Raw genomic sequence first — 16,762 nt, 5'->3', positions numbered from 1 at the left:
TTTCATCTGTGAATGTTTACAAATGAGTGGGTAATGATAGATGAGGATAGTCAGTCCTTTCTCAGAATATTCCTGAACAAGAAGTGACAAGCTAAAACTACACTTCTGACAGCAGATCCAAGCTAGTTTTCTTCAATAACAACAACAATAACAGTATTCTGAGGCACAGTTATAGAAATTTATATAGTCAAAGAAATTCCTTCTTCAAGGAGATACACTTAATTCTAGGAGCCAACTAGAGTATTGAGAGAAGAGTTCAACATTAAATAGTTCAATCATTGAGTTATCTGGAAATGCTTGAGATCATAGTTTTTGTTGAGTACAGATTTTTAGATTTTATTTTTCATTCATTCACTTATTCAGTGGTTATCTACTGGACACCTACTACATGCTAGGCACTCTTCCAGGCATTTGAAATATAGCAGAGGATACAGTAGACAAAAACATCCCTGCCTTAAGAGGGAGAATAATAATAAAAAAGAACACAGAAATTTTGAGGGAAAAAGCCCCAAGAAACAACAATAAGAAAATCCCTGACCTTATAGAATTTACATCGCAGTGGAGGAAGATAGACAAATAAATATATGTTAGGCCGGGCATGGTGGCTCATGCCTGTAATCCTAGCACTTTGGGAGGCTGAGGCGGGTGGATCACGAGGTCAGGAGATTGAGATTATCCTGGCTAACACGGTGAAACCCCGTCTCTACCAAAAATACAAAAAATTAGGCGGATGTGGTGGTGGGTGCCTGTAGTCCCAGCTACTCGGGAGACTGAGGAAGGAGAATGGCATGAACCTGGGAGGCGGAGCTTGCAGTGAGCCGAGATTGTGCCACTGCATTCCAGCCGGGGTGACAGAGTAAGACTCCATCTCAAAGAAAAAAAAAAGAAATATATGCTAGATGATGCTAGGGGATATGAAATAGAAATAATGAAGGACAAGTGGCAGAGAGAGGTGATGGTTTCTGTTCCTGGGTCAAGGAGAACCTCTCTGAGTTACTAGCATTAAAGTGGAGGCTTGCATGAATGACTGAGAGAGTAACCTATGTGAATATCTGAGGGAAGAGCATCCTACAGAAATGAAAAACAAGTGCAAAGGCCCTGAGCTTGATGTGTCTTAGATAGAGTAAAAAAAAAGACTAGTAGGACTGGAGCAGAAAGAACAAGGAGTGGTGGTAGAGAAGGTCACAGAGGAAACTCCACCTAGGCCCGACAGACTTCGTGGCTTTTCTCTGAAGAAGGTAGATCAGTTAGGTAGCTAGTGTAATGACTGAGGTGAGGAATGATATGGGATGGCAGTAGAGGGGATGAGAATTGGTTGGCTATTGGACATATTTAAAAGCTGAATTGACAGGATTTACTGATAGATTGGAATGTAGAGTGTGAGAGATTGGGTGTGAGTATGATGAAATAGTTGTGTTAAATTGCAAGTTAACTAATAGGGAAGGCGGGGGTGTGTGGGAAAGCCTTCAAAGTCCTCCTCAGTCCTGGTTCTAGTGTATACAGACCATTTGACCTTGAGGTTAAGTCAATAGGAGTCGCAAAATAACTGACTACTAAGAATAGGATGAAATCAGCGGTGACCCCTCTGCCCAGTGGGTCTTGTTCCGAGAGGTTGCCAAGCTAAATAGTGGTTGTGGGAAAAGAACAAATATCTTTTCTAATGATTGATTTCCAGTTAAGGAGAGGAATGGAAAGTAAAGGGGTAAGGACAGACGTTCATCAAGTCTTAGGAAGTTTCAGGGTTGGGAGTACTGTAGGGCCAAGCCATAGTTTTTCCCTGTCTTTCCATTTTTTTCTCTCTTTCCTTTTTTCCTAATTTCCCCACTCCCTCCTTGGTTCAAGTTCTTGCCTGCAGAAAGGTATAGTTTACCTCTAGTTCTCAAACTTCAGCGGGCATCAGAATTCCCTGGAGGGTCTGTGAAAACACAGATTGCTGGGCCCCACTCCCAGAGATTCTAAGTGTGTGTGTGTGTGTGTTTGTGTAGAGGGATGGTGGACGAAAGCGCTGAGATTTTGTATTTCTAACAGGCTTCCAGGTAATGCTTGGGAAGAACTGTTTCTTCTTGGACAGGCACACTTACAAAGCAACGGGATCTTGAGCTCCACCTTGAAAGACGTGAGCTGGGAAAGTTTCAGCTCACAGAGATTTAGTCACTTGAGAAATGGCCCACTTCCTCCAAGGTGTTTCTTGGATGCCCCAAAAGGATGAAAACAAGAAGCGACCGTGGGCGAGGAGGAGGAGCTGGCCGTCCTCCTCGGTTGGGCAGCCCGTCGGAGCTCACCAGCTAGGCGAGGGCGGGAAGACAGCCCCCAGGCCGGCCCACGGATCCTCAGAAGGCGCGGACCTGGAGGAGGCGCCCCAGAAGGCGACGCCTCTTGCCTCTCGCCTCTCGAAGGAAGTTTGCTCTTAATTTCAAAGCCGGGTTCGCCATCGGCTCAACTCCAGGAGCAAGCAGCGGGCGCGGATCAGAGCGGCCAGTCCCCCGGGCGCGGGCCGGGCAGTTGCCGAGCTCAGCAGCGGCGGCTCGCGGCCATGGGCGGCTCAGCCTCCAGCCAGCTGGACGAGGGCAAGTGCGCTTATATCCGAGGTACGCCCGCCCGCCCGGGGGCCTGGGGAGCCCCCTGACCCCTGCAGCAGGCTGGCTGCTGCTGTCGGGGCCCCACGGGGCGCGCCCGGGGCCCTCTCCCTGCAGCGCGCGGGGATCCCCGACCGCAGCCCGCCCGCGCGAGCCGGGTTTCCTGCCCCAGCCGGCGCGCTTCGGCGCAGGTGTGGACCTGAGACCCGGAGGGCTTGGGAGAGAGGCAGGTGCAGGATGCGGGTGGGGACGCCGGCGCCTCCGCCGCTCCTGCCGCCTCGGGGTCAGTGCCGCCCCCGCCCGGCGCACTTCGCCCTCCGGTACCTGCACTGGACTGAGTTCTGAGCGGTTTCTGAACTGGCCGCCAAGAGAGCAGCGGGGATATCCCGCGTTTCTAGAGATACCCCTGGGGGTTCCCGGCCGCTAAAGCAGAATTTCCCTCTTAGTAATGTTGGTCTGGCTTTGGAAAGCGCGGCGTCTGCCACAGCTTCGCTCGCACTTCATCGTAGCACTTGCAGGATGATTTCATCAGCGGCAGAAAGGACAATATCATGCTGTTCCCTTCCCGCCCCGGAGAGGGGGGAAGCAAAAGAGGAACACTGGCGTGCTTTGTAACTGTCGCGAAAGTTATAGATGGGGAGAAACTCATTTAGGGAGACCCTCAGAGATGTGGGGACTCAATAGAGAGCGTGAGGCAGAAGCAAAACAAAACAAAACAAATCCCAAACCTAACTGAAACTGCAGGAAGTCCTGACTGTTATCTCCTTTATTTCCTGGGTATATTTGGCCTCCCCTCTTCTCACCCCCTACCCCAACCTTGCCTTCAACCGCTACCTAACATTTGGTTATCTTACCAATTTACTGTCCTTCCCCTGCCCCGCCGCCCGATCCCCCACCCTCGGCTTCAGAAATATCTTCCAGACTAGGTATTAAACTCTAGGTCTGTTTGGCCCTTGAATCCTTTCCTAAGAGGAAATCATTTATTTGGTGTTCTTATTCCATATTTATTTTCAGTCACCACAACATTTAAGACCACTTAAAAAGGATATCAAATCAGGGCACTTGAAGAGCAATGGAGTTGATTTTACAGATTCCTGCTCTGGTGCTTTTGGAGGTAAAAGATCAACAATGGGGATAACACTTTGTCAAGTATCTCTTTGCTTTTGTTTGTTAAAAGGGGAAAAGATGGATGATTTATTTATATTAGTAAAAGAGCTGAACTAAGCTTAAAAGAAATAAATGAAGCCTGCTTTAGTCTTAAAAGTGTGGTTACATGCTTGTGTTACCAGTGCATAGGGACTGAAAGGGCAATCTAGCAGAACTTAGTGAGAAAGGGCTTGCATTTGGATGTTAGCGAAGTTGTGTTTAAGGCATTTATATAAGACTTTATTTCACTGGAAAGCTTAGGAGCACCTAACCTGGAAGCATGGCCATGTGTACACTAATCATTTGAAGTCAAGAAATGTGAAGGATTAACTTGCTTAAAGACTTCCTGGCCATGCCATTTGTTGCTATTGATGCAAACATTGTACTCAGATAATAAGAAAATTTATTACCTTCTTTATTCTGAAAGCTGTTAAATTATTACACATACAAAAGTATGAGGGAGTTAGGGCAAGTGAAGAACTTGTAATGCATGTGTTTGAATGAGTAAACCTATAGCATATGGTGTGACAGTCATTACGTCCCCCAGTCTTGTTCAGCTTTCTCTCTTCATTCTATATTCAGGAGGGCACTTGCAAGGTATGTGTAGTGGGAGAGGGAAGAGAAGAGTTAAAGTTAGAATACTTCCAGAGAAAAAGACTCATCACTTCATGTGAGAATGCTAGTCTTGCCAAAAGAGAAAAGAACCTTGGAAAAATGCATGGTGTTGTACATTGTTAGTGCGTGAGCAAATGAGGGTCACGGGGCTGTGATTTCCTGATGGTTTTGAAGCCCAGGTTCCTGAGTAAAATCATAGCCTTATCTTTACCTCTTTGCCCATATTTTAGCCTATAGATATTCTCAAGCTTTGATTCAATTGTAAGCAAAACGATTGAAAGTATGACAGTAAAGTTTAAATATACTTTTATGACCTGTTTCTCATAAAGTAGCCATCAGGGAAATACAGATTTGAAAGCTCCTGAAGCTGAGACAATAACTTTCTTTTAAGCTTGATAAACTTTGCTAACAAGGAAAGTAGCTAGTCAATATATTTTGAGTGACTTTTGTTAACTTTGTTTTGTATGCATTATAAGGAAAGTAGCTAGTCAATATATTTTGAGTGACTTTTGTTAACTTTGTTTTGTATGCATTATAAGCAGCTGTATGCTGCTGATGCTGAATCAGCCTTACTTTAAGACAAATCATTTAATAGCTGCCATTCCTTGTGTGCCTCAAAACACCCATGTCATATGGATGTTTTGAAAATACATTGTTTCTTAGGATTTAGTTAATCTCCAGGTAAAGATGTATCAGCTATGCTAAGGAGTGACTTCATTTCTAAAGACGTTAGTTTTGGAAATTACGACAATGCTCATGTTTCTTACAACAGAATAAATTTTTAGGATTGTTTCTAGAGGCGTTTCAGTAATGTCCCTTGATAAGATGTTTCTATTAATAAATAATACCGAGACCAACTTGTGATCACATGAGCCGTGTCTTATGTTCGTCTTACGTGATGCTTTTAGCACTGACCTAAAATGATCTTTTTTTTTTTTTTTGAGATGGAGGCTCGCTCTGTTGCCAGGCTGGAGTGCAGTGGCACGATCTCGGATCACTGCAAACTCCGACTCCCTGGTTCAAACGATTCTTCTGCCTCAGCCTCCTGAGTAGCTGGGATTACAGGAACGCACCACCATGCCCAGTTAATTTTTGTGTTTTTAATAGAGATAGGGTTTCACCATGTGGGTCAGGATGGTCTCGATCTCCTGACCTCATGATCCGCCCACCTCGGCCTCCCAGAGTGCTGGGATTATAGGCGTGAACCGCCGTGCCCAGCCTATCTTTTTTTTTAAAATGAGGAAGAAAGCTCATAGATTCCAGGCATCAGTGGTCAATTTGGGTGCTCTTCTCTCTTTACGCCGTTTTCTTTTCTTTTCTTTTTTTAGTTTTCTGAGACAGGGTCTCACTCTGTTACCCAGGCTGAAGTGCAGTGGTGCAATCACTGTGAGCCTTGACCTCCCCTGGCTCAGGTGATCCTCCCATCTCAGCCTCCTGAGTAGCTGGAACTACAAGTGTGTGCCACCATGCGCAGCTAATTGTTGTATTTTTTTGTAGAGATGGGGTTTTTGCCATGTTGCCCAGGCTGGTCTCAAACTCCTGGGCTCAAGCAGTCTTCCCACCTTGGCCTCCCAAAGTGCTGGGATTACAGGCATAAGTCACCGTGCCTGGCCTCTTTTTCTTTAAAGCTTTTGGTATGCCCGAAATTAAACTATAGTTTTAAAAATTTACCCAAACCAAACCAAAACCAAAAAAAAAAACCAAAACCCCACAACGTGTTTTCCTGTTTAAGCAATAATTTTATTTCCTTCTAAAAATTACCCTTGAATTTTTAATGAATCAAAAAGAAAACAAACCTGAAAGCTCTCCCATATAAGAAGTCCTGTAGAGGGTCAGAAAAGTACTGGACAGTCAGTGCTTCAGCTGAGAGCTATGGGATACAGAGATCCTGGTGGGCACTTGCAGGCCTGCCAGCAGCAAATACCAGTTAGAAAAACGGTTTCTCCCCCACTGGATTTATTATTGCATAGTCAGTTACACAATATATAAAGGGCCCAGTGGCTTCCTCCGAATGCTCCTCAATGATCTGATAAAGCAAGAAATGAGTTTCAGCTTTAAAATAGCACATATTTTACTCAAAGGAGTTTTCTCTTATTTATACAAGGGTTAACTTAGGTGGCTCGATATAAAGTTTAAAGTGATGTGTCTAGAATGAAGTCTTCATGGGCAAGGTGGAGGATGGGGAGAGCTGTACATATCTGCCATCTACTTAGTGTAGATGTGTCGTACTAGTCTACGCATTTGCTTCTTTGGTTATAATTTGTTGCTGGGAGATGGGCATAAGAACTGGTCTGACTTAACCTGAATGTTTTTGGTAGTGTAATCTTAGAGCCCAAGTTGGCTAGTAATGGCAACATACTGTGATGAGAAAGTTAAGAGACGCATTATGGTAGACACTGTTGTATGTCAACCCAACATCCTTTTCCCATTCCTCCATTTTTTAATTTAATTTTTTTTTTTTGGACAGGGTCTCACTCTGTCACCCAGACTACAGTGCAGTGGGACAATGATGGCTCACTGCAACCTCGACCTCCGTGGGCTCGAGCGATCCTCCCACCTCACTGTCCTAAGTAGCTGGGAGTACAGGCATGTGCCACCATGCCCAGGTAGTATTTTTGTGTTTTTTTGTAGAGACGGGGTTTTGCCATGTTTCCCAGGCTAATCTCAAACTCCTGAGCTCAAGTGAGCCACCTGCCTTGGCCTCCCAAAGTGCTGGGATTACAGGTATGAGCCTCTGTGCCCAGCCCCCATTCCTTTTTCTAACAGAACTCCAGTTTTGTTCAGGTATTAAAACTCCTGGCCAGGTTTGGTGGCTTATGCCTGAAATCCCAGCACTTTGGGAGGCTGAGGCAGAAGAATGGCCCGAACCTAGAAGTTTGAGACCAACCTGGGCAACATGACAAGACCTTGTCTCTCTAAAAAAAAAAAAAAAGAGCAACTTCCGATGTTGCCCTCTGTTTCAGAGACGCTAGCCCCATTTAAGGCCCCTGAAAGGTGGCTGTACCTGTCATGGTGGTGTGGTCTCCTTGCCAGTGATTATAGTAGGCATGGGATTATGTTGCCAACTGGTCAGTGATGCTTGAGGGGAAGTTTGCCAGCTGCTTCTAGGTGAGTTTTCTTCCCTTTTAAAAAGGAGGCAAAGTGAAGGGCACTTCCTCTCCTTCTTTTGACTTTGTTGCATCTGAATGTGATGCCTGCAACTGCTGTTTTTATCTCGATGAGCAGGAGGGGAGCTAGCTTAAAGACAAAGCCAATACTTGGAGCACTGCAAAGCTGAGGTGTCTTAGAGAAAAGAAGCTAGAGCCCTGAAACAAACTTTGCTGATAGCCACCATATACTAACCCTGCATACTTCATATTATGACAGCCACTAAATCCCCTTTGAATTGGAATAGTGAAGATTGCTGGTTATCCCCAATAGCATTCTCCTGTGTTATGTTTAATGATAGAATCCCCAAATTTTAGCTGTCCACATGAACTCCCATAATAAAGATATTTCCCAAACTCCTTCACAACTAAATGGGTTATGTAGCTGAGTTATGGCCGATGGGGTGTAGACAGAAGTGCTGTTCTAGAAAGTGACATTAAAGGGGAAGGGTATGACCATCTTCATCCTAGTCTCCACACTGCTGGCTGGATTATAACCATGGCTGGGGCAGCCATCATGGACCATGAGGTGTCCTTTCAAGAAGGAGCACATGTAGGACAGAGTAACTGGACAAAAGGAGGCTAAGTTCCCATGGTTTCATAGAGAAGAACCTCCATACCAGCCCTGGATCGTTTACCTCTGGACCTTAACAAGAAAGAAAGAAAATTCCATCTCTTTAAGCCAGTGTTATTGTGGTGTTATTGTTATGCACAGACAAACTTTATTCTAACTAATACAATTATCTTCTTTTTACTTGTGGCCTAAACCATCCTAACCAGTACACTAAATGCTGCCTTATTGGGTCCCCTTTAAGAAAAAGTAATCCAAAGAAAGTAGAAAGTGGGTAAAGATTATAGTATTTGTCTCAGCTCTTAATTTGTAGACATGAATAGGCTTTTGTAAGACGTGAGAAATTGCAGCTCCTCCAGAGTAGTGGGGATGGAGGAAACAGGAGAAAGTGGGCCCACTATGAATAACGCACGAATGCATATTGATCACTTTATATTTTAAGTGAAAAAATTGCCTTCAGGCATGCCAGACTACCAAGGAAGCCAGCAGGAGTTTCAAATAAGGAAAACTACTGCAAATTAGGAATTGCTAGTATCAATAATTACTTTCTATTTCCTTTGGTCTTTGTGAATTGAAACCAATACCTTAGAAATGGGAAGCTCTTTAGGAAACCAAATCTCATGTTGCAAAACCATAAAGGATTTTGTGAGTTGTGAGTTTCATAGAGTCAACCACAAAGACAGAAAGACAGTAGACTGAGACAGATTAACATTTTCTCCTGTACTTGTGGAACAAAGAGTGACTTTCCCTCTTGTGGCTTTTAATACAAGCCTTGAACCCCATAGAGTTAGATGATGATTTCAAGCCCTTGTCTTGATGAAAAATTTCTTTTTGCTATGGACGTCGGCTGTAAGAGGGCCACGTCATCAAAGGTGCTCTAGTAATAGTAACTACTAGGATAACAATAGTAATTTTCATTATCTTTTACTGTGAACTACTGAGCTGATTGTAGTTTTACTCTGTTGTAATCTCTGGGAAGGTCTAAACTGGGTTCACAGGTAGAAAGTGCAATAGCAGGAGCCCAATTTGTAAAGGTAGTTTCTAATTTCATTAAAATAAATGTACTGTGAACGTTTTACAAAATATGCAGTGTGAATCATGGTAGTGAATTTTAATCTCTTAATCAGAAATTGTAATTTTTTTGTTAGTATGGCTGGGTAACTACTCTAAGAAATAAGGTACGTATAACAATTTGCACTGTGAAATGGGAAATGAAGTCAGAAGTGAAGATAAAAGCATAATGGAAAGGAAGACAGGAGAATAAAAGCACAATTCATCTGCTATAGTCTGTTTAAGGCACTTTACCAACAGTTCAAAACTAACACACATATGTACACACACACACACACACACACAAAAGGAGAGAGAGAGAGAGAGAGGGAGGAAAAGAGAGAGAGAGAAAGAGATTTAACAGAACCCTAAATGCAGTACAGATTTTCTCCTTTGAAACTGGAAAATTCATTTTAAAAACAGACTAGCAAGTTGCTGCCAATGTGAAAATGCATGCCAGCTTTTAAAAAGTGCCCCCTGCCTTTGGTACTGTATGTTTTTTCTCACTTAGAGAAGAGAATAAATGCTTTAGAGATATGAAAGCAATTAATTCACTTGTGCAAATCGCAGGTTTTAGGACCTAAGGAAGTTTGGTTTTCTATGCTTGATATTGTATAGAATGAGTCTATGGGATTAAAATAAATTAATAGTTTTTACTAGGAGCCCCAAAGTGACTTTTAAAAGGTCCATAGTCTCAAGGAATTTTGGAAGAAGGGTAAATGTCTCTATGCCAAACCATGTGGATTTTTTTTCTTTTTCCTTTTTAAAAACTATTTTTATTTTAAAAGAAAACATAGGCCCAGACAACCACACAAAACAAATGCATAGCTTAGTGAATCATTATAAGGCAAATACTTAGTAGCCACTACCCAGGTCAAGACATAGAAAGAACTTCACTAGCCGTCAAAGGAGCCTTCCGTGTGCCCTGTCCCAGTTGACCTCTTTGTTTCTCCAAAAATGATGACAATTTTCAGTTAGCTATTTATAACTAACCCAAAAATCCTGGCTCTTAAAATAGGTGTTTATTTGCTCACAATTCTGCTGAACTGGGTCCAGTCTGGGTGGTTCTACTTTTTGTTTTTGCTGGTGGTCATTCCTGTGGATGCATGCATCTGGTGGATCAGCTGGTGGCTGGACTTAGCTGACAAGGCTTTCTTGCACTCCGGGTGGCCTTTCTGCATAACCTCTCCAATAGGATACTGAACTGTTTAAATGGTGGGTCGGATCTTACATTGCTAGAGTGTAAAAGCATGTAGAAGCTTCTAGGACTTCTTGTGGCTTAGGCCTGAAATGGCGCTGCATTACTCTGCCACATTTTGTTGGTTAAAGCTGGTCTCAGAGCCAGCCCAGATTCAAGAGAGGACTACACACAGGCATGAACACCTATGTAGGCAGAGTACCGCCTCACTAATCCTAGCTTTTATAATAATGTCTCTCTCTCTATTTCCTTATGGTTTCATCACCCAACTATGTATTTTTAAACATTGTAGTCTCAGTCACTTAAAAAGATGTCTCTTTTAATCTATACGTTTCCCCTGCATCTTTTACTTGCAGATGATCTGTTGAAAGGCTTGAGCTGTTTGATATGTAGAGTTGTCCACAGTCTGGAGTTTTCTCATGGTGCAGTTCCATGCATTTCTCCTGTATTTTCTACAAATTGACAGAGATGGTGAGACTTGATCAGTCTCACAATCAATCCTTTTTTAAAAACTTTTAAGTTCAGGGGAAGATGTGCAGTGTGTGCAGGTTTGTTACATAGGTAAACAAAGCACCATGGAGGCTTGTTGTACAGATTATTTCATCACCCAGGTATTAAGCCTAGTATTCATTAGTTATTTTTCATGATCCTCTCCCTCCCCCTACCCCCTTCACCCTCTGATAGGGCTCAGTGTCTATTGTTTCCTTCTATGTGTCCATGTGTACTTATCATTTAGCTCTCACTCATCAGTGAGAATAAATGGTACTTGGTTTTCTGGTCCTGTGTTACTTTGCTAAGAATAATGACCTCCAGCTCCAACCATGTTCCTGCACAGGACTGCACGCATGTGTTCATTGCAGTACTATTCACAACAGCAAAGATATGGAATCAACACAAATGCCCATCAATAAAGAAAATGTGGTGCATATACACCTCGGAATACTATGCTGCCACAGAAAAGAATCAGTCCTTTTGTTAAGACTATAGGTGGTGGTATGTATTCTTCATCTGGAGGTACATAATAGCTGGCTGCCTCTGTTTTTGTGATGTTAGTTCCTGTTCCGTTGATGCTTATTGCTGAGACCCATTAATTTATTGGGGGTTGAAAAATGGTGATATTCTAATATGTCATTTTGTTTTCATTTATTAGCTGGGATAATTTTATAGAGCAATACTTCCCATATCTGTCATTTGGTTACCTAGTATGATAGTTCAAAAGTAGGAAAAAAAAGTTATCTTTTCCTTTTATTTACCAGTGTTCAGTATAATTTACTGGTTTCTTGTCATCCCTTAAAGATGATCAATTGTCCTATAAAAATCATGAACTCACGAATCCCATTGTAATTCTTATTTTATTGAAGCTCCAATTTCGCATCATTGGCCAATGAAAAACTCTTCAAGTTGGCTCCTGAGTCTTTTGGAAATTACCCCGTAGTATTTGATAGCTTCCTTGCCATTTAGTATGTCAAGATGTTTTAGGTTCATCCTGTTTCTTTCCTGTCCCACACCAGGAGTAAGCAAAATCTATAAGAACCCCTGATTTCTTTTAGTGGGAAATAGTATTTCAATATTACAACCTGAGTCTAGCTATATGTTCATTGCTACAACTGAGTTGGCCGTTATTTCTGGACATTTTTTAGTTTACAGAACTAGGGAAAATGTGTCTTTTTAATATTATATTTATACATATCCTTTTTCACACTGAGAATCATGGTTCTCAAAGACACTAGGCAATGATAGAATTAAATATGCTCAAATTCTCATTTGCTTTATCATACCAAATACACACAACAGTCTCAGAATAATAATACAAATACTGCTATCATCAATTATGATTATGGAAAGCTGTTGAACAAACTGTTTTTAAAATCAGAGACAAAATTTTTGTATACGCTAATCCAATTCTTCTCCAACTTTATTTTATGATTTTACTATGTTAAAACATATAGTCATTCTATTCTATTCTCTTTTCTCATTCACTCTTTGTTTCACAATTAAGTGTTATTTAACACATCAGTCCTTATGTTGATGTCTCTCTGGTGTTTAGAGTTCATTATCTAGTAGATTCCTCAAGAAGAGCTCATGGGAACATAACAAAGAAGTATGAAGATAGGATTAATTAAGTGGTTCAGTGATATCACCAAAAGCCAGCTTATTTCTTTCTACTGTCTGTGGCCCAGCTCTCTTATGGTTGAAAGGTGGCTGCAGCAGCAAATAGTATTAAATTCTTAGGCACAGCAATGTCCCAGAGGCTAAAAAGAGATCCGTCTATTCTTTGAGTCTCCTTATAAGAGCAAGGAAGCCTTTCCCAGATGCCTTACTAGCAGACTTTCCCTTACATCCCACTGATCAAAATTGGGTCACACATTCCTTCCTAAGCCATCACTGGCAAGAGTATGGAATTATCATGATTTGTTTAGACCAATCAAGATTCACCCCTGAACTGGGGTTAGGGCCATTTCTCTGAAGCACATGGTTATAGGGAGGGTCATGGATACCCAAACAGAATCAGGTTCAGTTTAGCAAGAAGGAAGCATGATGGCTATTAAGTAGGTAACCAACATTACAGATTTTGATAAGTGTGATGAAGGGATTAAAAATAGTACTGAGACAGAAAACTGATGGTGGCAATTGGGCATGGAGATGAGATATACTTGGCTGTGGTATTCAGAAGGATAATAAGTTGCTATCTGTGTGAAGAACAAGGGGTAGTACATTCTAGTTAGAAAGAACAGCATATAGAAGGGGGAGGAGGGGGAAGTACTTGAAGAAACTGAAGAAAGGGTGTTATGTTGGGAGTGTGGTGAGCAAGAGGGAGGTTTGATGGGACGGGATGCCTGTTAATATTTTGTTACCTGGCCGGGCGTGGTGGCTCATGCCTGTAATCCCAGCACTTTGGGAGTCCCAGGCAGGTGGATCACCTGAAGTCAGGAGTTCGAGACCAGCCTGGTCAACATGGTGAAACCCTGTCTCTATTAAAAATACAAAATTAGCCAGGTGTGGTGGCACATGCCTATAGTCCCAGCTACTTGGGAGGCTGAGACAGGAGAATTGCTTGAACCCGTGGGGATTGAGGCTGCAGTGAGCTGAGACTGCACCACTGCACTCCAGCCTGGGCAAGATAGAGTGAGACTCCGTCTCAAAAACAACAAAAAAAATTTTTTTTTCTTTGTTGCCTGTCACCACTAGAATGTAAGGTGTATGAAAGCAGGGTCTTTATCTTGATTCATTGCTATGAAATTAACAGCACTCTCAGCAAATAGATCAGTGTCTGGTCCACAGTTCCTGACTGATAAATATTTGCTTAATGCATGAATGAAAGGAGAACAAAAAATTTTAAACTGTAGTGAATATCTCAGAAAGTAAGAGAAGTATTGCATTTGTAGAATAGGTTCAGGATATGATGAAGAAACAAAAATAGAATAAGAAAGAGCTCTTGGAAATTAAAAATCTGATGATCAACATTTTAGAAAATCCAATTGTTGCTTTGGAAAATAAAGTTGAGGAGATCTTGCATCTAAATTCCAAGATCTAAAATTCTTATTTAAATTTAAACTATATTTCAATTATCATTATCAACTTAATTTTTCTCTTTAAAAATAATTTTAAGTATGTATATGTCAGATATTACACATTTGTCACAGTTGCTGATAAAACTTGTCTTTATTTTAACTTTAAGCATCTGTCTGCTTTGCTTAAACAGTAGAGCACAAACATTAAAAGATGGAAAATAGAAGAGGCAATGTAAAAAAAAATTAAAGGGTCAGTCCAAAAATTTCAATATCTGACTAACAGAAGTCCCAGAAAACAGAGAACAAAGAGAATGAAGGGGAGAAAATTATTAAACAAGTAAAAGCTTATTTTCTAGAACAGAAGATCATGTGTCTCCGGATTTATAGGGCCAAAGAATTCCTGGACTTCACTCTGAACTGGAAATAGTTCATGCTCCCATCATCCGAAGTAGAAAGGCCTTATAATATATAGGTATGGGTTAGAGTCTTCAGCAGTAGTGAGCAAAAATTAGCCCTAGACTAGAAGGCTGCTCTGGACCTGATCTAACAAAAATTTAAGAGCAAACCTCAAACAGATCAAGCTGATCCCAAGTAACTTAACTGCCTGCTTGAATAAAGTGCAGATTCTTTATAGGAATACAACAAAATACCCATTCAACAATGTAAAATTCACGATATCTAATATCCAGCATCCAGTTAAAAACTATCATAGTAGACAGAAGAAGAAGCAGGAAAATATCCACAAGTATAAAGAAAATAAATCAGTAGAAATAGACTCAGGAATTATAGACATGGTGAAATTAGCAGACAAAGATGGTAAAGCAGTCCGTATATGCTCCATGTGCTAACAGAGAGGCAAACGTGAACATGATGAGAAAAATGGAAGATATAAAAAAAACTTTCTGGTCTCCAGTCTTCAGGAAAGAGCAATATGACTACTGTGTTTCTGTAGCCTCCTGGAACATCTAGGCAGAATGTAGCTGTACTGACCTGCTACCAACATTCTCCATGGAGCTGGGAGAGGAACGAAGCAGCCTGCAGAGAACTGAATGTACACGGGGAGCTGCTGAGATGGGGCTGGTCTGGGGCCAGAGCAGCTGAGCAGGATCAATTCAGAAATGAAGGAAAATTGTGGATGTTCCTTTAAAAAGCACATCATTATTGGTGGCCTTGTGCCCTTAGTTCTGGTTTGCACACAGAACAAGTGACAATTTCCATGATTATCTAAAAAGAATTCAGAGATTTTCCAAATTTGTATTGAATGTGTTTGTTTAAAGGATTATTTCCTGTGTAACTCATTCAGCACGAGTTACACAGGAAAAATTGCCTAAGCAAAGCAGATGCAGGCTTAGAGCTTAAATAAAGTCAAATTTTATGAGCAACAATGGCAAATGTGTAATATCTGGAGTATAAATATTTAAAATGGTTTTGTTAGAGAGGAGAGTTAAATTAGTAACAATAATTGAAAGATATGGTTTACATTTAAAGTAAGTAAGAATTTTAGAGCATGACTAAGACCTGAGCGTGTCAAGTGATATGTAAGTTCCTAACTAAAAATGCTAACTCCTAGTCTGAGAAATGATAATCATTGTAGTAAAAGCTAACATTTGTTGAGTGCCTACTATATGCCAGGCAAGTAAATATCTCAGAAAAAAGGTAACAGGATATCAAATGCTCTTCCAGAAATTCTAAGTGTTTCTTCTAGAAACTCCAAGTATGCATAGCTTTTTCTTTAATGAAAAGGAGTATCAGCTTGATAGGATTTGAACACTCAGCTGCTTTAGCTACCTTAAATGAGCTAAATGGAAATATTTAGTGAACTTTTGATTCCATATCTGAATTCTAAATTATTTGGCTATTTGTGTGTGTGACTCCTTTGTCACACAAGCTGGAGTGCAGTGGTGTGATCTTGGCTCACTGCAACCTCTGCCTTCTAGGTTCAAGCGATTCTCCTGCCTTAGCCTCCTGAGTAGCTGGGACTACAGGCTCCTACCACCACAGTTGGCTATTTTTTCTTGTTTTGTATTTTTAGTAGAGACAGGGTTTCACCATGTTGGCCAGGCTGGTCTTGAACTCGTGACCTCAAGTGATTCACCTGCCTTGGCCTCCCAAAGTGCTGAGATTACAGGTGTGAGCCACTGTGCCAGGCCTTGGCTACTTTTTGAAGTGGATATTTTCAATGGGTGAGATGGTAGATTATAAATAGCTTAATCCAGATATTAAAATTCATCTAAATGTTAGCAACACATAATATGGAATTTATGAATAGGCCAAAACAGCCATTGCAACCACTTTAAGCTAACTTTAAATAAAATGATACTTTTTTGCAATTTCTTCATTATCAAATAAAATATTTATATTTGGGAAGTAAGGCATACAATAAAAAAATAAAAATAAATGGAACTTTCACCTTTGTAAAACAGGCACGACAATTTCCTGAGGACTCGCTGAATCTGAAGTTGGATTCTCTGGAGATTTTGGACTTGTCGACTGGCTGCCTTCAGTTTCTGCTATGAAAATGAGGACAGTAGTAATGCCCAGTGAGAAAAGGAGAGTCAGAAATGAATAATATGATGTAATAAATGTGATATAATTCTCACATTTCCAAGTCCTACCATTATGTTAATCAATTTGTTTTACTATCAGTAATGGCATCAGGCCTTTGTAGAGTAAATAATTGGCTTTCACATACTGCTGAATAATACCTAGCTCACACATTTGTTCTGCAGACTAATTAATGTTTCAGAGTGTTTAAACACAATGCCTCTACAGAAGCAATGGCATTATAATGTGTTGGGACACTCTAGTATTGTAATTAGTGCTAATTAGGTTCTTTTCAACAGCTTGTGGAATTTACAGATTACTGCTTGTAAGATATTCTGCTTTATTTATTCCTTATGAAAGAGTCAGATGCAAGGGTTTAAATAGGCAACTTTAAACAATTATTC

General features: G+C 41.1%; 1 protein-coding gene across 1 annotated transcript in view; it reads left to right on the top strand.

The window, feature by feature from the left end:
- The first annotated feature begins 2,253 nt into the window (after positions 1-2,253).
- The window catches only part of NIBAN1 (niban apoptosis regulator 1), a 179,964-nt gene continuing 165,455 nt past the window's right edge, over positions 2,254-16,762 (top strand). Inside the window, exon 1 of the mRNA XM_033197341.1 lies at positions 2,254-2,588. Coding sequence (XP_033053232.1) covers positions 2,534-2,588 — 55 coding nt within the window. The 5' untranslated portion in view covers positions 2,254-2,533. The remainder of the gene's footprint in view (positions 2,589-16,762) is intronic.

The sequence above is a fragment of the Trachypithecus francoisi genome, unplaced genomic scaffold (genome assembly GCF_009764315.1).
Source record: "Trachypithecus francoisi isolate TF-2019V2 unplaced genomic scaffold, Tfra_2.0 Lachesis_group5, whole genome shotgun sequence".
Taxonomy (NCBI): Eukaryota; Metazoa; Chordata; class Mammalia; order Primates; family Cercopithecidae; genus Trachypithecus; species Trachypithecus francoisi.
This window is presented reverse-complemented; position numbering and strand designations above follow the sequence as displayed.